General features: G+C 39.6%; 1 protein-coding gene across 1 annotated transcript; it reads right to left on the bottom strand.

The window, feature by feature from the left end:
* Positions 1-2,224: 2,224 nt before the first annotated feature.
* On the bottom strand, positions 2,225-24,384 carry Ppp1r2 (protein phosphatase 1 regulatory inhibitor subunit 2). Its single transcript, XM_028753797.1, has 6 exons — positions 24,074-24,384; positions 16,029-16,136; positions 13,090-13,167; positions 12,472-12,566; positions 7,153-7,320; positions 2,225-3,990 (listed from the first exon to the last, which is right to left on the bottom strand). The coding sequence occupies exons 1-6, from the start codon at positions 24,193-24,195 to the stop codon at positions 3,944-3,946; spliced, it is 618 nt and encodes a 205-aa protein (XP_028609630.1). The 5' UTR covers positions 24,196-24,384; the 3' UTR covers positions 2,225-3,943.
* Positions 24,385-26,905: the final 2,521 nt, after the last annotated feature.

The following is a 26,905-nucleotide window of genomic DNA, read 5'->3' as shown; positions in this document are numbered from 1 at the left end:
AAACCAACAACAAAACAGCCCTGACTCACTGGCTGGGAAAGCCTACTATGAGATCCAGGTCAGTAACGGGGATGGCTCCTGAGCAGGGCACAGCCGACATCCAGGTCAGTAACGCGGATGGCTCCTGAGCAGCGGCACAGCCAACATCTGGTCTCTACGTGTACAGATGCCCACGTGAGTGAGCATCTGGGCCCTCAAGAACACGCATTCACCCACCCAAACAAAAACAGAAACTCAAAACTACTTAAGCAACATTTCTCCAAAAGGGGACAGTGTGCATTCATGATCTATGGTTACTTGTAAGGTACAAGTGCTAAAAATGCACTGTCTTTATCTAAAAATGCATGGATCAAAGATTACAAATTTTTGGTTAGCTCTGTAGCTGAAACCTCCCATTTTGCAGGCACGAAGTGTCCGAAACTGAAGAGCTTTAATGAGAACATTTTCCTTACTTGCAAAGGGTAGAATGCCTGCTTTCTGTGGTTTTGAGGATTAGAAGTAAAAGGCCTAATACAATGCTGGAGAAGAGTAAACAGGATCTCAATAAATGATAGTTATCATTTCACCTTTTTTTTCTTCATGAGATATGTATCACTGGGTTGCCCAGGTTAGTCTTGATCCTCCAGGGCAACCTTCTAAGTAGTTAAAATTACAAATACTACCATACTCAGCTTCTAGTATCAGTTACAACACTGCCCAAGATCTATCTACTCTGGTGTCTACAACACTAGGTTTATGGAATATGTTGATAGCTAATTAAAAAGAAAAAAAATTTAGCCAGGCAGTGGTGGCACGTCTTTAATTTCAGTACTTTTGATCTCTGAGTTGGGGGGTTGGGGGAGAGAGGAGAAATTTTATACACAGGCCAATTTCAGATTATATACATGATACTATGCTTGGTGCATGCCAACAAAGGGGAAATATTTAAAAATGGAAGTTTAGAGGGGAGATAATATTTTGCTATACTCTTCAACTTAAAAGTTACTCTTACATTAACAATCCATTTACACTAAGGTGGCTCATGTTTTAAACTACTATCCCTACTGATTTTGTGATGGGCCAATGATTAAACTGACATGATACGATAGTGTTAAGCAGGGATGTAATTTAAAAGTTGATAGTAAAAGTCCATCGACTGTGGCTGGAACTGACCAGTAATAGATAACTTTCTCCAAAGGGAAGGAAAATAATAAAGTTTTAAAAAATCTCACAAAAGTGCACACCCACTAAGTACACATGTCACATACACACAACCAGCAGACTTCATACCACGGCGTGCCTGTAGAGTTGGTTCCCTCCTCACACCATGTTTCTGGGGATCAAACTTGGGTTATTTGGCAAACCTTTTGATCCACTAGAGCCATTTTACAGGCTTAGCACCCACTTCCGTAGTTATGGGGAACCAAACCCAGGACTTTAAAAATTCATCCTCTCAATAGCCCAGCACAAGGTCAATTAGAACTAATAATCTGCTGAAGGTATTTTATGCTATGTCTTCACACTCTCAGCCCTACTTTCTGAGACAAGATCTCTCACTGACTCAGCAAGGGTGGCTGGCCACCAAGTTCCAGGGAACCCAGTGGTCTCTGCCTCTCTAGCTCTCCAATTACAGACATGTATGACCACATTCGGCTTTTGGAGTCCTGGGAATCCAAACTCAGGCCCTCATGTTTGCATAGCAAGCACCCGACTGAGCGGGCCATCTCCCCAATGCCCTGGAGGAAATATTTGTTATTTAGCTGTATTTGACTACCTAAAATCCTACAGACACGCTATTAGGCCTCAACCATTCCTCTGAATTATCTACTTTGTAAAATCAAAAATCTTACTTGGGATTTTTAAGTTTTAGGAAAGAACTTACAGAAAACACAAAGAATCAGATGTTTAAGTCTTACTCCCCTCCACTCCCCACTGTACAATAGGCCACGTCTACAAATATAAAGAGTAGGTGGAACTTCCAAGGATACAAAGAGGAAAGGGCTGGATGAATGGCTCAGCAAGTAAGAGCTCTGGCTGCTCTTCCAGAGGACCCGGGTTCAACTCCTATTACCCACAGGGGAGATCACAACTACCTATAACTTTAGCTCCAGGGGATCTGACTTCACCTTCACCTTCCTTTGGCTTCCACAGGTACTGCATACAAGCAGTGCACAGACACACACTGAAGACAAAACCCCATGCACACACAATAAAAACAGTTTGAAAAGAACACAAAACGAGAAAATTAAGAGCACAGATCTGGTACATGAACATATTCACATACATATATACAGTTAATTTCCACATCCCTCAAACAGGCTTAATTTACAAAGATGAGGTATACATTGCTTCGTGTGTACATCAGTGGTTCAGTGGCTAAAATGTTTGGTTAGAATACTGCACTAACATTTCAGAGCTACTCTGGTAAAATCGCATAAAAAAAAAAGACATTCAAAATAAGCACATTCTTCTAACAGTAAAGACTCTTCCCACTTTTTTTTTATTTTGACATCATGATAGTTCCATAAATTTAAAGTGGAAGATAGCTGTTCAATAAAAGCCATTTCATATATATAATATACAGAAGTTATTTTAAAAGTCTGTGTCATATAACAGATTCATTTGGTGCTACCAAAAACTTATGATACAAATAAATGACTACAAAGAAAACCATCACTAAAACTAAGACACACAGGAACTACACTTCATTTCAGGGGGGAAAACGCAAATGATCTCTATCATGTTAGAGGAATCACGTTCATTGTCATAGTGTGCATTATCATATTCCCTTAAAGCAGACTCCGCAGAATCTTTAAATTTAAAAATGTTCAGATATAATTCTGTCTGTACATTCAAGAACAATCATATTCTGATTACATACAATGCTTTCATCGTGCAAAAAAGCCTTAGTTCATTGTTTGCTAAGGTCTAATGTCAAATGAACCAATATCAGCCATTTACTGACCAAGCTGTCAATCAGAGAAGTACAGAGATCAAGCTGCCGAGCTGTCCTTCCTGCCACAGTATGGCTACTACTAGACCCGCTTCCTTCCTGTGTTAGAACTAGCAGGTGCCAAAGTGAGCACTCACTACTGCAGCGGACGACAGAATATGAAGAAGAGTTCCTCTCGTCCAATAGCCTTTGCCATCCTGTAATACAATCTCTCCAACTGCATGTGTTCAGGCAGAGGAAGTAGGAAATCAAAGCAGGTTAACACAGGAATATAAATAATGGGAAACTAAGACAGCACGTGGTGTTAAAAACCTCGTCTGAAGTCTGCACAGCGTACTAAAACAAGCAGAGCAGATGTCAGTGCAACTTTAACCTGGACATTTATCTGAGTGTGGGTGGGAATGGGGGAAACCAGTTTGAATGAAAAGATTTATTCCTTTTGAGCACAAAGAAAATCAACAGGAATTTTAAAGGTCATTGATCAGAAAATGAACAATAACCCTTAGAAACCTCAATTAGCCAAAACAAGCTAAAGATAAATATTAAAAAGAAAACCTTTCAGCCTAAATATTTATCCATCTATATCTCCCACTTTATGAATAGGCTTTTGACTAAAAGAAGAAAAAACATCAAACTACCCCTAAATATTTTATAAGAGGTACCATCATCTAGAAGTGACAAAAATAAATTAGTTTCCCCCATGATATTATTTAATCTCTAAAGCATAAAAAGCTATATAATATCTTATACAAAGTAACCAGTGTTCTTACAAAAGTAAAGCAGTTTTGGACTACTAACATTACACTGTATTTGTGGTGAAGTATGAGGCACAAGAATATATGCATTAATTAGGCATGTTTCCATCTACTCCGTCTCTATGGTCTTAATCTTGGCAATATATAACTGTATGTATTTTGATGCATAAGTCACGAGTTGTAGAGAACAAGAAGCAGTGTAGTATAGTAACAAGGTTTGTATTTGACAACGACTGCATTGCTCAACACGTTTCTCTTATGAACTTTGTGATTTGTGCTGCAGATGGTCACTTGTAGTAGATCCTGCAAAGATAAAAGGGAAGAAACAAAAATCAGTACACTTTGCTGTTAAGGTTTGGATATGAAATGCCACAGGCTCATGTGCTGAGGGCTTGATTCTACTTGAGAGTAGAAACTTGAGGCAGTGGAGTTGTCCCAGTGGCTGTACTGTGCCCTGGGCCTCCACAGTCACCATGATGTGTTCTGCAGACCCACAGTGACAGAGCTGAGCACACGTGGACTGAAACCTCCGACACTATGAGGCCCCCTACTCCAATTCTTAGGTTGTTTCCTCGGGTATTTATCAAAGCAAAAGCAACAAAAATACCCCAAAAATGTGACCAACTCTGAAATGAACTGAATAAATTTAAAAACTCTTGTCCTGGCACAGGTAATATGCAAATATAAAATAATAAACCAGTAAGGTATGTCTGATGTAGGCTAAACTAGACTGATTTCCAAGAATCTAGAAATACTATTAAATACTCTAAAAGTAGGAATATCTTGTACAGACAGGGCAAAAGGGAGACTGTGAGTGAACACAGGAGAAAAGCTAAGTGTTATAGCTTCAGGTATCTGACACTAAACAAATTCACTTTACCTGATAACTGTAAAACACTAACTTCAGAGCCTAAACACTTCTCCATTTATGGAAACAGAAACAGAGGGATGGAGCAAAAAAAAGGGAGTGGAGGGAAAGAGGAAGGGAGGGAGAGATTAAGGAAAGTAGTAAGTTTTACAGAACATGGGAGCTTTGAAGATTAAGAAGATCCAAAGAGCAAAGTGACCTGTCTAAGCCTTACTGTACAGTTCCCATCCTTATGTACATTTCTGATGCCATGAAGAGGTATTTTAATTTCCATTTCAGAAGACTCGGAAACTGAGCTAATACAAAACATTATACTCTATTTACCTGGGAAGACATGTCTATATACACAGTCTATAGAGTTCAATGTTTTGTAGGCAGAGATGAAAAAAAAAATCAGTTGTTTTTTTCAGGAGCTATTAGGCACAGAGTAGTGCAGCTAATAGACGCTTCCTTATACAGCAGAGACTGCTTAATATGGAGACTCACAACTGGTCAATGTGTAAAGCATGGCCATGGATGCTCAGCCTTCAACGGGGTATCTGTCTCATCCCCTCAAGGCTCAGGGAACATGGAAGAAGACTGGCAAGCAGCAGAAGCTGGGGAGGACTGCTGGGACATAGTGTCTTCTGGACATGGCAGGGCCATTACTCAGGAACTCAAGAGCAGCTGTGTTTGTCTGCATGAGATCAAGTCATCAACACTCCAGGATGGATGGAGGAGGGGGCTCACAAAATCCCCTAACCCCTAGTAGAGGAGTTACTGGCAGCTCATGGCTACTGGGGCAGAGGGAGTTTTCTTCAGAGATGTGGGCCCGGATATGTTGCCCATGCTCCAGTGGCTGGCCCTACACCTATGCTACGCACACGCAGGCAGCAGTAACTGGATTCAGTGGGTTAAAAGAACACTGTGTTGGAAGGAGATGTGGTTGGAGGTGGTCTGGGAGGAGTTAGAGGGAAGACTTGGGGAGTGGGCATGACCAAAATACATGCAAAATTCTCAAATAACAAATTAAAAATGCTTTTCTGAAAAAAAGCTATTAAGAGAAGCGAGGAGTGATTTTTCCTTTACTCTTTATCATTGTGTTGAGTTGGGTAAAAACATTTCAGCAGCAAATGAGGAGTGTTCCTAACTTGTCACCACACACTAAGAGCTGACAGCAAAGTGAAAGTCTGAATGAAGCAGATGAGAAGACATTTGAGTACTTGGCAAGTGGGGGTGGGAAACAAACACCTCAGGGCAATTAGGAGACAGAATGTTTGTGGGTGATCTACCACTGGAGTATACCCCAGTCCATATTTTTGATCAATTAAAAATAGATAATAGGAAGAGAAAGACTTAATCACTAGGATGAAGTCTGTTCAAGCAAAATATTGTAATCTGACACTATAATGAGACAACTTACTATCTATCTCATATCACTGAATTATTATTTCACAGTATGCATGCAAATATAACAACTATTTATACCAGTTTAGGCTCCACAAACAAACTACACTGCCAAAACAAAACAAAACAAAAAACCCCTCACCTTATGAGAATAAAGCAAGTAGTGACTATATGCTCCATCCATAGTGGGGTAGAACTACCACTGCATTTTAAGACAGGCCTTGCTCTGTAGGCCAGGTTGGCCTAAACTCACAGCAATCCTTGAGCCAAGATTAGTCCTGGACTACAGATGTATACTACCACACCTGGCTCACCTTTGTTAAACACAGAATAGCTGAACAAAAATAGGGGCTGGGGTATACAAATCAGTGGTAGATATATACAAGGCCCTGGGTTTGATCCTGTACCTCAAAATCAAATGAAAGAAAATATATTTCCTAAGAGTACTAACTGTTAGGCTTCAGAAAGTAAAACTTAAAAAACGAAGGAAAAGTTGGACATGATGGTGGGTACCTGTAGCCCCAGCACTTGGAGCTGAGGGAGGTGGAATGAAGTTCTCGTAGGCTACACAGCTTGGCTTTATCTCAATTTAAATTTAAAAAAAAAAAAAAAAAAGGAAAGAAAGAAAAAGGAAATAAAAATTCAAAATAACTGTCAATGCAGTAAAGAAATGTCATGGTGGTTAGTGTTTTTCATACCAGTTCTTGGGAGGCTGAGACAGGAGGACTGCTGTGATTTCAAGGCTAGCCTGTGTTATGGTATAAGACCATCTCACCAGAACCAAAACCCCACATAAAACAAAACAAACTGTTTTCTTTACGTTTAATAACATGTGTGAAGCCCTGGTTTAATCTTCAACTGTAAAAACAAACAACAAAAAAACAGGTAAAAAGTTTTAAGCTTTAATTTATATTTTCTTGTTAAATAAAATATGACTTCATACAATCAAACCAAATATCCTTACTCAAAGCCAAGTAAAGGATGAGAAAAAATAATAACAACAATCCACTATATAGCATAAGGTCTTAATAGTTTTATCCATAAAATGTATTTTGAAATTGGTCACAGGATTGAAATTGTAGAAACACTGACACAATAAAGTAAATCGGCAGAATGTCCTGAGGGATTTTCCAGCAGTTTTAAGCATAATGAAGCACACTATCTTAGGCACAGAGAAGCACAGTCCCAGTGACACGGTTAAGGCATCTGACCTTGATTTGACTCTTCAATATTCATGCTGTCTCCATCTGCAGTCTCTGACATTTCTTCATCTTCGTCATCATCATGTAGGTCTTTTGAAATTAACTGTCTGGCTAACTTAATATTCAGTCCTTCGTTGTAATGAAGCTTCCTTTTCATTTCAAACTGCCGCTTCTTTTCTATAAAAGATTTAAAAGCTTAGAAAGTCTCGACTAGGGGATTGATGCCGGCTTGTTCTGTGCATGAGATCTGCTGTATTACAGTTACACTCATTTAAATGTTTCTATCAGCTGATGACTGGTTTTGTGTGCAATGGCAATCAAATAGTTTGTAATAAGACCATACAGCCTGCAAAATTTAAAATATTTACCTTATAAAAATCTTGCTAGTTTTCTGCTTTATTTAAATGACTCAAATATGCACCTCAGTCAATGAATGAGACTAGACAAAACCATTAGAAGTTTTGGGAGGAAAATTTAAAGACAGAAGAAAACTGTCTAATAATAGTTAAGTGGGAAGCAAAAGGTAAATTATAGTTGTATGTATGAAGAATGCACAAAGCCTGTAGACAGACACAGACAGACAGACAGACAGACACACACACACACACAAATATGACAAGATCCAACAATTAGCAGTGGTTAATTCTGGGTCAAGAGCTATGAGTAATGTACTTTCATTTCCATGCACCATCTCCTGTACCCCCAGGGTTCTTTATGCAGCGAAGGATGACCTACATCTCCCAACGCTTTGGCCTCCCAAATGCTAATTAATACTACAGGAATGCACCAGGGCTGGCACATGGTGGAAGGGGTTGTCCTCTGTCCTCCCCTTGAGCACGCACACATTTGGGCACAGAATGAATAATGTGCAAACAAACTGAAGAAACAGGCGCATGCCATACTTCACTAAGAAAAAGTCCTCGTGATTAAAAAACTGCCATGACTTAGAAACATAATTAGTGGCAATTCAACACAACTGCTATATTTTACTAAAAGAACTTCATTGGGTAAAAAAAAAAAAAAAAATTAACAACAAAAAAAAAGAACTTCATTGGGAGAGATGGCTCAGCAGTAAAGGGCACTGGCTACTCTTCCAGAGGTCCTGAGTTCAATTCTCAGCAACCACATGGTGACTCATGATAAGGGGATCTGATGCCCTCTTCTGACTTGCAGATGTACATGCAGACAGAGCACTCATACATAAAAAAATACATAAATAAATTTAAATAAAGAGAAAGAACTTCCTTGAACTGTTCATGAAGAAATACAAAAGTGATTCTAAGTTTTGAACCCAAGCATCTACATAAAAAGCCAAACGCCCAGTATCAGACACATGCACTTACTTTGAAACATATAAAATGAAGGGGCTGGAGGGATGGCTGACTAGTTAAGAGCACTTGGCTGCCTCTTGCAGAGGATCTGGGTTCAGTTCCCAGCACCCACGATTGAGCCCACAACCATCAGTGACTTCACAGAGAAGCAGGAGTCTGATCCAGCACCACATACAGTAGGCATGGTGCTGCACATTTGTAATCTCAGCACTGGGAGGCTGTGATAGGCAGCGCCGTCATAGAGCTCAGCCTAATTAGTCTGTCCCAGTCCAGTAAGAAATCCTCTCAAAAAATAAGGTGGACAGCTCCTGAGGAGTGACAATCTACCTAGACACACAAAAATGTGCACACGACCTATGAAACCTTATTTCACAGAAAGCTGACATGATCATCCCAATCTCTCTCTTTTAAAAAACAGGTTTTACACATCCCAGGCTAGCCTCAAATATTCAAGGAAGAGAGAGATGACCTTGAGCTTCTGATCCTTTCTTCTTTCTATCTGCCTCATGCTGGGCTTACAGCATGGGCCACCAGGCCCACTTTAGGCAGTGCCATGGACTGAATCCAGGGCTTCTTGTATGGTAGGCAAGTAATATTGTAACAACTGAGTCATATTCCTAATCCCAAAATCCTCTCTTGATTATTAATATTCATTTTGCAATTAGACAACACTAATATGACATTATGCAAAAAATAAAAAAGCACAGTTAGGTTTTTATGAAACTCAGCAAGGCTATTTTCTTTCTATATCTACTTTTAAGAAGAATATCTTGATTATTTTAAATCATTAAAAGTATTTACTGACCAATTAGAATACACCATGAGAGCTAAGAGCTTTAAATACTTCATTTAATAGTCACCAACAGCTTAAAGTCTGTTTGAGATAGGGGTCTCACTAAACTTTCAGGTTGGTCCTAACTTGAGGGCTCAATAGCTCATCATGGCCCAGCCTCTTGAGTCATTAGTACCACAAGAGTGCATTGCCAAACGCAAAACTAAATCATTTTTATTTTATTCTCAATTTAGAAAATAAAATCTAGGCTCTGAGAAACTAGACAACTTAAACAAATATCCAACTTGGAACATAAACTTGTATTTCTTAGACTCCATAGCTAATAATTTTAATTACTGTGCTATACATTAAGATTTCCTAAGAATAGCTGGTAGTTGCACACATCTTTGATCCCAGCACTCAGGAGGCAGAGGTAGGTGATCTCTGTGAATTTAAGGCTAGCCTAGTCTACATAGTGAGTTCTAAGACAGCCAGAGCTACCTAGTAAGACCCAGTCTCCAACAAACAAACAAAACAACAATTAAAAAAAAAAAAAAAAAAGACTATCTACACTGGCTAAATAGCTCAGCAGCTGAAGGAGCTTGCTGACAAGCTTAACAACCAAGTTCAATCCCCAGATCCCACATGGTGGAGAGCTGACTCCTTATTAGCTATCCTCTGACCGCCTCATGTGCTCACACATACTTAAAAAATAAAAAATATGTTTAAAAAATAGTATTTATTGTGATCTATAAGCCTACTTCTGCAGAGACCCAGGCAGGGAATTACTGTAAATTCAAGGGCAGCTCAGGCTAGTGTGTGACCTTGTCTCAAAAAACAAAAAGATTCTCTGTAAATTCAAAATATTGTCCCAGACATGTCATTATTAAAGGTAATAACATCTATACAATTTAGTAATTCTACCAGTAGGAAATCACTTAATAAAATTATATTAATAGGTCAAAAGGTACCCCTGCAGGTTGACTCGTGGAACTCCAAACTGATGGATAATTACCCTTAATGAGAACTAATAAGTAGGTCAATAAAATCCCCACCCTTAATAGATAAAAGTTTGGGGAGAATAATGTGGAAAATACTAGAAACAACTTTTATTGGACACCCCCTTAAAGGGTCCCTGTGCTGCCAGGTTCTCGTTAATGCTGATAATGGACTTGGGCTGAGAATCTGCCAAACAAGCTTCAGTAGTGCTACCCAAGTGTTCTATCACTGAGCTACAAGCTTTTGATTATTTTCTTTTAAAAAAGAACAGGACAACTATGTATAAGCCATCCCTCAGTACTTGAGGGATTGGCTCCGGGACACCTACGGGCACCAGAATATGGATGTTCAAATCCTTCATGTACATCGCTGCAGTATGTGCAAATAACCTACACACAGGTATGTTCAGTCATTTCTAGGTTAAATGCTATGTAAATAGTTGCTATGGTATACTGTTAGGGAATAGGGAATAATGACAAGAAAAACATGTGTATCACTGACACATGAACTCATTTTTTTCCCCTCAATATTTCTAAATCATTGTTGCTTAAACCTACAGGTTCAATGCCTGCAGATACTAAAGATCAACGGGGCATTTTATATACTTTTAGATTTTTTAGTCAAGCAGTGGTGGCACACGCCTTTTATCCCAACACTCAGGATGCAAAGGCAGGTGGATGTCTGAGTTCTGGTCATAGAGTGACTTCACACACAAGCCTGTGCAAATGCCTGAGGCTAGTGATACCAGTAGCTGTGACCCATATGACACGGATTGTGGTGTCTGAACTCAGGTCCTCCAGAAAGGGCTCTGACCTAATTTTATCTTGAAAAGATAATACATTCTCATAGCTCAAAAAGTGTAAAAAACAGCAAGATAAAACAGTCCTAGCCGGGCAGTGGTGGCACACGCCTTTAATCCCAGCACTTGGGAGGCAGAGGCAGGTGGATTTCTGAGTTCGAGGCCAGCCTGGTCTAAAGAGTGAGTTCCAGGACAGCCAGGGCTATACAGAGAAACCCTGTCTCAGAAAAAAAAAAAAAAAAAAAAAAAAAAAACATAGTCCTGTATGACCATCGTTCCATGTAAACAAAAATATGCATAAGCAGTAACGCCTCAACTATGCATGTTCTGTCTGTCTGGACCATGAGAGGCTCTTTCATCCTGCAAGGAGAACTTCTCTAGCTTTTCTTCTAAGACTGTTCCCAAGACCTATAAATCCTTTTATATAGAAGTAAAATAAGAAAAGCCATAGCGTTTCTGGTTTTGTTCTAAGATTGTAAGAATGATCTTGGGATGTTTAGCAAATGCTACTGTGGCTAAGAGTTTGATATAATGAAACATCTAACAGGTCAAACTTGCACTTAGAGCTTAAGGTATTATTGGGTCATTTTGTATGAAGATTCAGTTTTATCAGGTTTCTAAGTGAGAGATCTGAGTTAACATACTGAAAAGCTCAACTTACAAGATTTAGGCTAATTTTTGAGGTTGAATATTCAATTGCAGAATAAGGGCTTACACTGTCACCCATAGTTCTGAATGTTGCATGTGAGTTCAATAAAGTTATTATAATGGTCACTCCATTTATAAGAGACAGGTATAATCATTCTATATTTTATCATCTTGTTTCACTGGATAAATTTCACTGTTTTGTTTTGCTTTGCTCGACACAGGGTCTCAAGTAGCTTGAAATAACATTATACTACATACACAAGAATGAGGGTGAACTTCTGATCTTCCTGCTTCCACCTCTCTAGGTTGAGATTATAGACAACACAGTTTATTTGATGCTGGGGCTCAAATTCAGGGCTCTGCGCACTAGGTAAGCACTTTCCCTACTGCACTACAACCCCAGCCCTGCATCACTACTGTAACACAGGACAGGCACAACAACAAGGCTCTACCCACCTGAAGAGCATTCCAATTCTAAATGATACTAAAAGCATTCATTTCATAAGTAGTTATCAAATATCTACTTTTTATCAGTCACTAAAAAAATACAAAGAAAGGAATATTTGAAAATACTTGGAAGACGGAAATATTTCTTCCAACTGAAGTTCTTCGAATCAGGGGGGGAAATACTATTATATAAGAAACTCACATATGTAGAATCTGTTTTCTATTGCTTCCTACTTTCCTGCCCACTACTTCCCCAATACGAAAGTAAGTTTTCAATCTTCTAAATAAAAATGACTAGCATCATACTAAAAGCAGCTGAATGAGTAACCTACCTCGCTCTTCAGGGGAGAGGTCATTATCTTCCTCTCCACTGCTTTCTTGTTCTCGAGTCCGATACTTTGGCTCTGAGCCTTCAGCAGCAGCTAATCTACATAATAATATTTAGGAAGACATTAGTAACTGAGATACTTGTACTATTTAAATGACTCATTCAACTTGAGCATTGATAATATCCCCAATGATCAATAAACAGACTAGCTCTAACTGATGAAGACAACGTAAGGAAAAGTAGGAAGGGATGCAGAGACAGTAAACAGCAAGGAGAGCAGAGTGGGTGTGAGAAATCAATCAATAGCAGTAACTTATATCTGCCGTTCTCACACCTTTACCATGTAAGTAATAGGATATTTACAAATAGCACCATCACACAGAGAAAAATAGATTCAAGTTTTCAGGTATTCTTAACCTTCCCACTTCCTGTGTGGATTAATATTAACTGCAAACTGTAATAACATAAAAAAAAATCTAGTTAAGGGCTGGGGAGCTTATTCAGTGGTAGAGCAAGTATTTAACATGTAGTCAGTAAACCCCCAAACCAATGTACACGTCGCACACTATCAAATGTCTTGACTTTGTACAACTAAAACTCCCTATGGGAAGTGCATACTTACTTCTTAGCTAAGATGTCTGGAGTCATGACTTCACTGCCTTCTGAGTCACTATAGGCATCTTCATCATCACCTATCATACTAGGACGACAAGCATTCTCTATTAACACGCACATTATTAAAACAGACACATGAAATAAAACTGAATAGCTAGAAAATCAAGATTGAAAACACAATGTATTATTTAATTAAAATTACAATTTATTTAGAGGTTTGTTATCATCTTTGAAATTTAACTTTAAAAGTTTCTATTCAATCCGTGTAGTTAGAGACATACAGTCCATGTCAAACATGCATAAGGTCCTAGAGTTCAATCCTCAGCATTAAAAAAAAGGAAGTTTAACAAGAGGGGGTAAAAGACAAAAAGGCAGGCAATCACAAAGCACTGAAAACTCAAATTATAACGAGAAAAATAAACTAAAAACGTAAATTTTTGTATCCAATGAGACAGATGGACAAATAATGCAAAATAACCCATTTGTTGGTCTTAGTATTATTTTTCAAGGGAACTGTCTTGCTATGTACCCAGCTGGCCTCAACTTTGTGATTACTGAAATTACAATTCGGCACTGAAAATGCTGAGCTGGTTTTAGAATTGGTGTTTATGTATCACCATAAAGAAAGAAATGGTCTACATGGACATAGACTAGGAAAAAAGAACTTAGATCCTGTGGTGGTGAATTCTGACCGCCAACTTCACTGGATTAAGAAACGCACAGAAACAGAGCCAAGTGACCTCTCCTTTGTGGAACTCCCCCCAAGGGCTTCCTGAAGATGCAGGATTAATCCCTAACCACAGTGACAGGATCAGCAGTGCTCACTGCAAGCTCACTTCTCTCTCCTACTCTTGAGATTTCTGGTGGGCTCATATATAGTTTTTCATATCCCTCTGATTATCTCACTGAACAGCTGATTGACGAATCTATGGGAGAAAAGAAGTAGTAGTAAAGCACAGTATTAGGTGTGTTATCTGTGATCACACCCCCAGAGTATCAGATCATGAAGGCTCTGATCAAATCAACAGATTTATCCCTTGCAGGCTTAAGGATGGCATTACTAGAAATTTGTGCAAGGAAGGAGGTAGAACCTAGTTGGAGGAAAAAGGTCACTGGACTCTACTGATTTGGTTTTTTGTTTTTGTTTTTAAAGAAAAAAAAAAAGCAAATGCAATTGATGAGTGGGAAGGTGGGAGGATCTGGGAGAAACTAAGGGAAAGACCATGAATTTTTTGACTTTTAAAAAAAGATTTATTTATTTTTTAAGTATATGAGTACACTGTAGCTGTCTTCAGACACACCAGAAGAGGGCATCAGATCCTGTTACAGATGACTGTGAGCCACCATGTGGTTGCTGGGAATTGAACTCAGGACTTCTGGAAGAGAAGTCAGTGCTCTTACCATTAAGCTAACTCTCCAGTCCATTTTGACTTTTGTAGTAATGTTCAACAGAAAATTCTAGGTTACAAATGAACTGTGTGTATATACAAAAGAATATAAACTAATATGTACAATAACAATGAGACTCTTAGTTTAACATGATCTTTTAAAAAAAAAAGCATTTTTGTCATTGTTAAATGTTTTAAAAGAAACAAAATAAACCAATCTAATGCAAGCTATGATAAAAACCGATTTTCTTTGAAAAGAAAATCCTAACTTTGGATTCTGGTTTGATAAAGGGTTTGAGATGTATTTCAATTACCATGTAATTAATAGGAAAAAGGGCACAAACACTTAGTCCTTTCCTCAAATTTCATTACTATTTAGCTTCACTCTCTGTATCTTCTGTCACACTATTTCCTTTGCCAAGGACTTTAACATTTTTATGTGTATTTGTATTTTTTTATTAGCATCACATTATCCCATTAATTTAAAAGATAGCCTCTTTTTGTTGCTATAACTCACACCTGACATTCACAAGGCCTCCGGTAACACATCAACTGGGCATGGTCCTGTAATTCCAGGACTACAGATGTAGGCAGGAAGATAAGAAAATCAAAAGCATCCTCAGCTATATAGCAAATTCAAGTATAGCCACGGTTTCATGAAATCTTGTCAACAAAATTATAAAAAAAATAAAAGCACGTGATTTACAGATTTAGCCATACTCTCCGTTAAGTGTTCTACCTATTTAGAATCTGTACTGTCTCATAATGTTTATTCATGCATTATTTTTGTCTCTTTTTGGTTACTGCTTTACAGTATTACTTCAAGATTATTTTTAAAATTCTAACTGGACACAGTGGCTTATGCCAGAGGACTACTCAGACTTCAAGGTCAGCTTGACCTATATGGTAAATTCTAGGCCAGCCCAAAATATGTGTTAACACATCTTAAATTAAAAAAGAAAAATTCTGAGACCTAACATTTCCAAAATTACAAATCAGAACTACAGCATCATATAAAATAAGAACACAAAACTTCTTCTGTACTTCCTCTATATAGCCCCCCCCCCCACTTTTTAAACAAAGAAAGGCTTTGCTTTATACTTGGGGAACTAAAAACCTCATCTTCCTTTCAAAAAGATAAAACTTGGAGCTGGAAAGATGGTTCAGCAAGTCAAAAGCACTCGCTGCTCGCCAGGGCCCGAGACTGGTCAGCACTCAACCAAGCGGCTCACACCATCTCTACTCCCGCTCCAAGCGATCTGACTTTGGCTTGTAGCCTCCTCACGCACCTTCACACATATACACATAACAGCAATGAAGATAAAAGGGGGAATTAGGGTGTATCAGCAGCTAACAGCCATCTAGGTGCAATAAATATTCACTATAGCAATAACGGGAAGTTACACAGTATTAGCAAAAATGTATTCAGGTAAACCATTAACTAGTACTCTGGTAAGAAAAGTAAGACATATTTAAAGTATCTGTTACTTAGAAAATTGTATCATTATGATGCAAATGGAAACAAGCCACAAAAGAAAGGATGTCTATGTCACATTACTTGTGATATGGAGTGTTTGGCTCATCTATTTTCATCAACCCATAGTCTTTGTCAGCTGGATGATATGTTGCCAGGATGTTCATTTCATCCCACTTCTGAGACTTTTTACTGAAATTAAAAAGAAAGAAAAAGCATTTAGTATCCATATTAAAAACAAAGTTTCATACTTTATATCAGACACTCCAAACACTAATATGCTATGACATACTTAAGACTTTAACTGGCCTACAAAAGTAAAAAGTAACAATTGAAATAAAAGTCTATCTTACTGTCCTACCTTAATAAAGTTATGTGCTTGTTCAAACATAGGTTCGTGGACACACAGACACACACAGACACACAGACACAGACACAGACACACATACACACACACACACACACACACACACACAGAGTCTCATTATGTAGGAGTGGCTGACCCAGAACTTGTTATGTAGAATAGCAATCTGGCCTTCAACTCAGAGAGCTGTCTGCCTCTGCTAAGCAACAGGTTGTATGACACCATACCCTCTATGAAATTTTCCTTAATAAATAAAGGAAATTTATTAAGTTCAGATACTGCTAAGATCACAAAAATTATACTTTGGTTGTTCTGTTTTATTTTTAAAATTGTTTTGAGACAGTGTTTCTCTGTGTAGCCTTGGCTGTCCTGAAACTCAGGAGGCCTGCCTCTGCCTCCTGAGTGCTTGAATTAAAGGTGTGCCATCACACTGGCTTATAGCTTGTTTTTTAATCTAGAAAATATGTTTGCTAAGAAATAGTATATTCAGGTTTACTTAAATGGAAATAGACATGACTTGGGAATATCTGTTACTATCCACTGAATAAAGTCATGCAACTCGAGGGACCCGTTTTCAGAATCTTTACAGTATTTCCACTCAACACTTATTTACAAAAGACCCACGTCTCCCTTCACCCCAGGCCTTCTTTTTCTATGAGTACTACTCTGGGTACTTCATTCAAATGGAATCATATAGTGTTTATCTTGGCTTACTTCACTTAAGACACTGTCTTAAAGGTTTGTCCAGGTTGTAGCATGTGTCAAAATCTCTTTTTCTAAGGCCAGTTAACAGTTCAGCTAACTGAGCATTTTGAATGCAATTTTTCAGTCTCACCCTTAATTTCTTCAAAGGTAAAAACTGGCACAGATATCACAAGTAAGCTTGAAACTACAGCTCAAAATCTCTTCACCTAGGAAAATCTTACAAGCTTGTAATAAGCCAAAAATCTGTGACACATGAGCCATTATCTTTAGGCATAGAAAAACATTTCAAATGTTTTGTTATTACAAATCCAGCTCATATGGAGGTTCATCTGAATTTTCAGCCAACCAAATTAAAATGGCACTAATACTCATTTAATTGGGTTAGAATTGAGTTAGACTGGGTACAAAGAACTTGATTTAACAGTACTTATTTCCTCAGACTTACGGCCTTCTATCACATTATTTTATTTTTTGGTTTTTCTGTGTAACAGCCCTGTGTTCTGGAACTTACTCTGTAGACTAGGCTAGCCTCAAACTTAAGAGATCCACCTGCCTCTCCCTCCTGAGTGCTGGGATTACAGGCGTGTGCCACACTACATTAATAGTAACCTCGGGACAAGAGATTTCAGTTTGTTAGTCCTACAATGATTACGATTATTCAACAGCCTCAGTAACAGTCCTTACAGAGTTGTTGAGAGTCAACTGAAATGATGTCCATGAAACAAGTTACAAAACAGCATGCAAATATAAACAATGTTTATGATGGGGAACAGGGCTCAAGAGATAGCTCTGTAACGTGAAGAGATGGCACTTGTTCTTGTGAAGGATGACCCACATTCAGTTCCCACCACCCACACGGTGGCTCACAACCATCTATAACTCCAGCTCAGAAGGTTCAATGTGGTCTTCTGGCCTCCAAGAACACTGTATGCACGCATGCATGCATGCATGCGCACAGAAAATAAATGTTTAAGACTTTAAAATCTAAAATCTTGGGTTAAAAGTTCTAAAACAAGATTTCACTTAGCATAGTAGAGAATTGAGTTTAGAAAATAAGTTTCAAGTGCTTTTGTGTTGGAGCCAAGCTTTAATCCCAATACTTTGCAGGCAGAGGCTGGCATATCTTTTATTATTATTACTTTATTATTACTGTGTGTAGATATAATGAGGGGTTATATGTGGGGTCAGAGGGCAAGCTGAAGAAGTCATTTCTCTCATTCCATCTGGGATCAAAGGATAGAACTGCTTTCACTCTCCAGTTTAAGAACAAATATTTTTAATACATAATTAAATCAACTTTCTATTTCTACCTAAATCTACATTCTCAGGCATTTTGTTTTGCTAAATAGCTAGACACTTTCTGTTTAGAAATCATTAGCTACTATTTGCTTAGAAAGCAAATAATTCATTCTGCTTATGGACAAATTCCAAAGAAGCTCACAGTAAAGACTAAGAGAGATGGCTCAGGGGTTAAGAGGCTGCTCTTCCAGAGGACCCAGGTTCTATTCCTAGCACTCACACGGCAGCTCACACCTGAAACTCCAGGTTTAGGTAATCCAAGCCCTTCTTCTGGCCTCCAGACACCAGGCACACATGTGGTACACAGATATTCATGCAGGGAAAACATTCATACATTTGAAAAATGAAAATTTTAAAAAATCTAAAATAATTTTAATTAAAAAAAATTAAAGCAGAAAAACAATCAAGTACTACTAATAAAAAAATAATACAATTTGCTTTTAGAGCAAGCTCCAGGGATCCTTCCTGTCTCCATCTCAACACTATCACTATAGGCACATACCCCTATGCCTTTTTACAGGGGTTCTGGGAGCAAAGGAGATGGCTCAGTATCTAAAGCACTACCTCTGTTAAGTCTAGCTACCTGAATTCAATGCCTAGAACTCATTTAAAAAGAAGCAGTCACAGGTATCCATAATCCCAGCATTTCATTGACAGATGGAGATAGGAGAATCTTCTGGAAGCTAGTAGAAACAAGAGCAACTGACTCTACACTTCAAAAAGGTCAAAGATAAGAATGAACTCCTGAAAATGGGAGATCGGCAGGTGCATGCTCCAGTGTGGGCATGTGTTCCTCCCCGACTCCCCAAAACTTAGGTGGATATTTGGAGTTTAATGGGTAAATCTAATATGAGGGAAGAAAAATCAACTCTCGGAAAATTTGTTTTGTAAGATAATGACAGAAAGAAAAATGTAGAACACAAACAGAAATTACATTTTCTTTTTCTACTTAAAAAATTTTAAGTGATTTCTTTATTTCATTTTTCATTTGGTTTTTTTTTTTTTTTTTTTTTTGCCTGTATATATTCCATGTATGTATGTGTGAGGGTGTGTAGGATCCCCTGGAACTGGAATTACAGTCTTGAACTGCTATATGCATGCTAGGAAGTGAACCCAAGCCCTTTGGAATAGCAGCAGCCAGTGCTCTTAACCACTGAGCTATCTCTCTAGCTCCAAACTACATTTTTAAATTTAAGAATACAATTTAGTAAGTATAATCCTAGTACCCTAAACCACTAATAATTTGTATTTTTTTTGCATTTTCTTTCTACTCTATCTTAAATGATATAATATATAAATTTAAAATAGTATTATATATATTTAAAAGCACATTTATACTGATATAAGATATCTATACTGTATCAATTTAAGGTACTTTTGTCTTCTTAATAACTGGATATGATAGAAGTTAGCTAACATCTAACATAACATTAGCATCCCTAACATTTTAAGTAATTAATGTTAGTGGCAGAGTAACAAAACCCAAGGAGCAAACCTGAATTCAATTAAAATATCACCATGAACTACATGACACTTTCTGGGTCACAAATTCCACAGACAAAAACAAGGGTACCAGGAAATGACAGATCTGCTGTGATAGCCAACACACTTGCTAATTTCAGTTTCACTCTCCCTCTTGGGTGACTGTTTTGCAGACTGTTTAAAGCTTGTCCTGTATAGTCACTTTTTTGGTTCCAATGTTGCCATCTCAAGAACCTCCCAGAACTCCTTGCTGCTTCTCCTAGCATGTTTGATACTTTTGGCTGTGCTCAGAGTGGCCAGCTGAGTTTTGCTTCAAAGTATTAAACTTTCATACTTCAATAAACATTTGTCTTTTTAAATAAAGATTCAAGACTTTGAAGTCTGAAACCACAATTAAAATTAAACCAAGACTTAACAATAAAGCAAACAAATGGTAACTTTTAGAAAATAATCTTTCTATTTTGATTAGCTTTGACTTTTAATACTCCACATTCTTGAGTAGACAGAAAGACAATGTTAGAGTGTAATTATCTCTTAAATTATATCAGTGGAATTCAAGCACCTTGGTGTGTGTGTGTGTGTGTGTGTGTGTATTTGTGTGTATTTGTGTGTTTTCAAATTTTTATTACAAGACAGTTAAGAATAGGGTACTGGGCTCAGTATTTTGACTCATTTTAGACTTATACTTAGGTACAGATAAATAAATAAATCATTGGCAGCCAGATCTAATAAAATCAGTAAGTAGCACAGATAGGATTCATATTAAGCACTAAACTACAACTTCTCTTATGACAGGATTTAATAACATTTAACATATTTCTGATAACTGCAAACAAACATTTTTACTCCAAATCTAAAAAAATATATCCTAAAATATATATATATGTATATCTTAAAATGGATACCATCTTACAATCAGCAATTTTTTCTTTTTCTGGTGATAGTATCCTAGAACCTTAGAATCAAAGGGCGATGTTTTTTTAATAAAGGGCACATATATTTACTCTGGATGCTAGGTTAGGACTTCATAAGATGTGTATTTCACTGGAGGTACCCTGAAACAACTATGGGAAATCCACAATCATAGGAGAGAACAATGGTTTTTGAAACAGTTGAGCCATGCTGTAATGTGTAACTTGCCCAAATATGGGTTTGCAGAACCTCTCTCTCTCTCGCTCTCTCTCTTTTTTTTTTTTTTGGTCCAAGACTGGGTAGCTCTGGCTGTCCTGGAATTCCCTCTGCAAACTAGGCTGGCCTCGAACTCATAAATATCTACCTGCCTCTGCCTCTTGAGAACTGGGGTTAAAGGCGTGCACCACTACACCTGGCTTGAGTCTGTTTTTAATTAACTCGCTAAAACTAATACCTGACAAATGTCATCTGAGAAAACTACTCAGTGGAACTCATAGTATTAATTCAATGAGGAGAAGAAACTAAGAGCATATGTCAGAGATCTGTTGGCACATGCCTCTTGTCCTTTATCTCCAGAGGCTAGGGCAGGGGAACTAAGGCTAGTTTGGGTATAGTAAATTGGTTTTTTTATGCAATAAATCACTAAAAAACAAATCTCCAAATAATAATTCGCTCAGTCTTGAAAAGAAATGAATAAAAATAATCAAAATGCTCAAAGGCTATTAGAAATAACTTAAAATTTACAAACCTCACTTTACCTATATATTGTTTTAAAAACAAACAGCCTCTGTACCTGTGTATGAGGGTAGGGGGGAATAACAACCCTGGGTGAGGTCCTTGCCTTCCTTGAGACTGCATCCCTATCTTTTTCCAGAGTATGCCAGGCTAGCTCAAGTTCAAGCTTCTGGGGATTTAAGAATTCTCCTGTCTCTGCCTCCCGTCTCCCTGTATAACCTCGGGATTATAGACGTGCATGCTATCCTCTGGTTATACATGGGTTCTGCATTCAAACCTAGGTCCTCACACATGCCTAGCAAGTGCTTTATCACTGAGCCATCTTCCTCAATCCCTATGTTCAGTTTTAAGTACTACAACCAATAGAGTATGCATGAAAGTGTGAATTATGAAGACATACTTGACGTGTTTCAATTTTTCCTTAAGAGTTCTCTGCAATTAATTGCTATAGATAATAGCCTCCAGTAAGTGCAGGCAGGTGAGAGGGATAATGATGAAGTAATTGTATTTTACATTATAAAGCCAGGTAAGTTACATTTTACCTTATTTGCAGGTTCTCTATTTGGGAATTTCCTTACTGGAATCCTTCTATAATCTAAACACCAATATTGAAGGTAGTTTAGTGGATGCTCAAAGACATCAGCAGGGAAGGAGAATTAACTGTCCACAGGGAACATGTTTAGCTCTCTCACTATGGACATGGTCTTTGATTTTCTATTATAACTACTACCATACACTCTGGAACTCCTTGAACAAAAGGATGAGTTCCACTGACCTTTTGATATATGTCTATCACATACTTTATACAAGTGTGTGTCTTCCTTTCCCTTCCCTTTGCATGTTGGGGATCAAATCCAGGGACTTAAATATGCAACTACATGTATACAGTAATGTAGTTTTATTGCTGTAATCTTTTTACAGCATTTGATTATGAAACCATAGGCGTATCTTTTACCAGCTGGAACCACATATACATCATGAACTTCAATGAGTTAGTTTGGTAGTGCCTGCTCAACTAGGGCTGCTACAGTCAAGGCAGTCAGTCAACTAGCTTATAAAACCCTTTTTAAGTGAACCTGCCCTGCCAGGAACTCTTTCAGAAAAAGCAATTTAACTAACGGAGTCAATCTTATTTAGTGGCATTGGGAGGAGGAGGTTGGGGGGGGAAGACCTGCACGTAAATCTTGGGCAAGCATGGGAGTTGAAGGAGGCTAACCTATAGTACTGTGCTCTAGATTACAGGGCAGCAAATCTGAGAATGTGTGGAAGTTAAGGGCACAGAAAAAGGAGACATTTGGTAGTTGGAAAAAAGGTCACTGGGATAATGTCAGTGAAAGCCCATTTCTGCTGCTTAATATCCAAGCTGTGTCGTGCCTTCTGAACTTATCTTTTAATCATCTTGATCTTGCTATTGTGTTGTGGCACTCTGTTTCCCATGACCCACAATCTGTCAAATGGCTTTAAAGCAGCTTACTCCAAGTACAGGATGGAAAACTGTGAAGGAAGGCAGGAGTCAAACTCAAAGCATGGGGTGGGGTGGTTGTTGTCTCTGCGGGACACAATCTAAGTTGAACCCACAAAAGAGACTTTCTCCAAATTTCCTATAAACTTGTCTCTAGCTACTCTTACAATTCCAAATTAGATCCGTGATATAGGAGTGTCCTGGTTCTAATAGTCTAGGATTTCACAGCATTCTCATTTTAGAGCTGCTACTACAAATTTCAGTAACCTTTCTTAAGCCTTATTTCTGAATGCAAGAGTTCCTATTATATTTTTAGTAACTCATACTATTCAAGGCCCCTTTGCTGTCTGACCCACTGGTATAGTTATACCTCAGACGCTGTACTGTCACATTATTTTCATTGAGCACTGAACTCTGGGTAGTTTTCTCTGTAGCCAGAACACCTCTCCTGTTTTTCAGCCTAGTATACTGTTCCATTATACAAATGTACCATAATTAATATTTCACCAGTTCTCACTAATGGACCTTGGGCAGTTTCCAGGCATTTACTAATACACACAATACTTTCTGTCAATATCTCAAGTTGGTTCTCTCTGAAGTGTTGCGTTTAGATATGCAAAACAGGACCCCAAACTAGAAAGCACCCAAAACTCTAGCTGCAGGTACAAAAATACTTAGCAATAGTAACTTTCCATTAAATACAGATGAGTGATTTTTAAAATTTTGGTTTCATTTAGTGCAGGGATGATGACAGACCAGGTACTGAGAGACCAACGCGGTAAAGTGGTTATTGGAGAAATGTGTTTGTTTCTGGTTGGTTTTTACAAATTTTGATCTCATTAGCCTAAACCTAGATTTAAGGGCAAAAAAGAAACTCCTTTGCTGAAGAATTTTACCTACCTTGGCTTAGGCTAGGGGCATAATAAAAGCTTAACGTTAAAGGTTTAGAACTTCAATCTGATTTCTTGCGTTCTCAAGGACACGAAGTTCAAAAGCCAAGCTTAAAATGTGCACATGTACTTAAAAAATAAAACGCGACAAACGCCACCGCCTCTGGCGGCTCCGGTCCCGCTCCACCCCGCGGCCGGAGGGGCAGGGCTGAGGCCGGCTCCCCGCGGCTGCCAGTCCGCCAGGAAGGCGAGGCTTCCAGGCCGGCCTCCCGGCTCTCACCTCAGCTCCTCTTCGACGGTCCGGCGGGGCTGTTCGGCCGAGGCCACCACCGGGGAAGCCGCAGAGGTCTTGTTCTTCAGGATTCCCTTGATGGGTCGGTGCGAGGCCGTCGAGGCCGCCATTGCCGGTAGCTCCGGCTGCCGGCTCAGGGTCGCTGCTGGCGTGGGGTCCCGGAGGAGAAGGGGCGGGCGCTGCAGAGACCCTCCAGGCAGCCGTGGAGCCCAGGCCGGGCTAAAGCAGCCGCACCCGCTGTCGCGGAAACCACTACCGGCGTCTCCGTCACGACACAATGACCGCAACGCCACAGCCGACGCCGTGCGGCGGGCGGCCCTTCGCCGCCGGCAAAGTAGCCCGCGGCCCGCGGAGGAGGCCGGCCTAGTGCCCCAGCGCGGGAGCGACGCGGCCGCCAAAGCCAAGCCCGGCCAGCCCTCTCGCGATATCTAGGGCGGGGCGGGGCGAGAACAAAGCCGGCCTTCTTGCCCCGCCCCTTCCCGCCCGCCCCGCCCCGGCCAGCTCAGTCCTGGCCCAGCAAGTGTATAAAGCTTCCGCGAGAGACCCTGTCTCCAGTGCAGATTTATTCTGCCAAGCACTATGAGGTTTTGTCGGTATTTCTGTCTTACGACAGAAAACCGAGGCTCACAGACGACGCACCCCACAAAGATAAGGGATGTTAGCTGACTGAACGATATAGCTCCCATTTCTATTTAATCATTGTAATCACTTCTTTCTTTTTTCTTTCTTTTCTTATTTGAGACAAAGTCTTATCTATGCAGACCAAGCTAGTCTCGAACTCACAAAGATCTACCTACCTCTGCCTCCTGAGCGTTAGGATTAAAGGCCCGTGCCACCATACCCACTCCTTCCTAATTTAACTCCCTACTCTAAAACCATAGACTATAAGTATTGGAATGATCCTCAAAGATCTATGGTGAAACTGCAGAATAGTCATTTTATGATATCATAAAAAGCCTGCATTGGAATAATATAACTTCTTTATACCATTGGAGAAGCCGATGGGCAGAACTAACTGCCACTTCCACGCAGTCTGTCCGTAGTATATGAAAACCACTAGACAAAGGCAGTGGGGCACTGGTCCAGAATGGTGCCCCTACAAAGCAAGGATCAACAAGACATCAGAAGTCAGGGGAGCCATTTTCAACAGATTCAAATTCCCAGTGCTCTCAGAGAGAGCCCAGTACCCTGTACTTAATTAGGGAATTCAGGCCCCCAGTGCATTTCCTGTTGCTAAAAGTTTTTCAGGTGTGAAACTTCATTCCCACCCCCCTCAGTCTTTAACTCCATCACCAGCCAGCTATTTTCCACTACTCTCTCCTGATCAGACCTCTCAGAGTCCTATGACAGGCCAAATCAGACTAAGGCACGTGGAAATGTCACTGCCATCTGATTGACCACAGCCTTCTGGGACCTTAAACAGCTAGGTATCTGATAGGAAGATTGTCCTAGGGATACCCACCATACTATGCAATGTCTATCCGGCCACTAGAGATGCCACAATTTCCTCCTTCTCCTGGTTCTGACTCAGGAAGCTAGACAGAGATGATTCCCAGCAACTTCTGTTTGCTGGGGAGGGGAAGCCAAAGTTTGACTCTATTTTTAAGTAGTTATCTCACTCAAATGCGAGACTTCTACCTTTGTGCCTAGAAGACAATGCTGTTTGGTGTCTTTAGGACTCTGCTCCTGGGAACAGCGTAAGGTTTCCTGAAACTGTTCAGATTTTCCAGGCTGGCCCCTGGCTGAGTTCCTGCCAGAGGAAGGCCTCAGGAAGGCCAGCATCGCTGGTGGAGATAGTGGAGGGGAAGTGCACAGGAAGGTGAGGAGGGAAACAGCTTTGCTGCTCATATTGCTGAATGTGCTCTCCTGGGATTTCTGAGGCAAAGCTCTGAGAGCCGTCCTTGGCTTGAGGCCCACCTCTGTTCCCAGTCAGATGTTTCATCCTCCCTCCTTGGCTGCGACCTTCCAAGTAGATCCTGGTAGAGCCTGGCAGCCAGGTCTAAACCAGAAGCGGTTTTGAGCCCAGGGAAGCAACATGCTGCCTCTTCTCACTTTGCTTCTGTCAGAGCCTAGCTCAGCACTGATAATCTTGTTTTGAAGAGAAGACACAAGACTTTCCTTCATGGACATAATTATTGGGTCATTTGCTTTGTTCCTGCTTGGCCAAACTGAACTGTGACTGGGCTCATAATTGAGCATCACCCTTGCTTGGAGAAACTGAGCCCTCTAATGAACAGGGCGGCACAGCTTGCTTGACACAATGTGCTTTATTGCCGTAAGCTAAAAGACGCTGGGTTAGAAGGTGGGTTCTCTGAGGAGCCTTGGAAAATGTTTCCCTCGTCAAAGTTAGACTTTTGCTTCATTCTTTTCTATGCTTGATTCCATAAAAAGTGAATACAGAGGAAAATTCCTTAGACAGAAACCAGCACAAGTGTTTGGCTGCAAGCTTTTGAGTATCAGAACAGGTTTTCCTTATATTTTAGAACAACTCACTTTATACCTCGATGTAGCCAAAAGACCTGTAAATGCCTCCAGACCTAAGCCCTCTCCCCGGGGGTCCTTCTGTGAAGCTAGCCTGGAGATCACCTGGAGCAAACAGCCAAGCACTACCTTTGAGAGTGTCTGTGCTACATTTCCTGCTTGACTGCTGCGAGATGGAATCTTCCAGTTTGGATTCTGTTTCTGAAAGTAGTTTTTAAACTCAAGGCAAATCATCAGCATCATTTTAAAGGAATTGGGGCAGGTGAGATGCTTCAGCAGGCAAAGTGTCTGCTGTCAAAACTGACCTGAGGTGGATCCCTGGGACCCACACGGTAAAAG

This window comes from Grammomys surdaster, unplaced genomic scaffold (genome assembly GCF_004785775.1).
Source record: "Grammomys surdaster isolate TR1022 unplaced genomic scaffold, NIH_TR_1.0 125956, whole genome shotgun sequence".
NCBI classification, from domain to species: domain Eukaryota; kingdom Metazoa; phylum Chordata; class Mammalia; order Rodentia; family Muridae; genus Grammomys; species Grammomys surdaster.
This window is presented reverse-complemented; position numbering and strand designations above follow the sequence as displayed.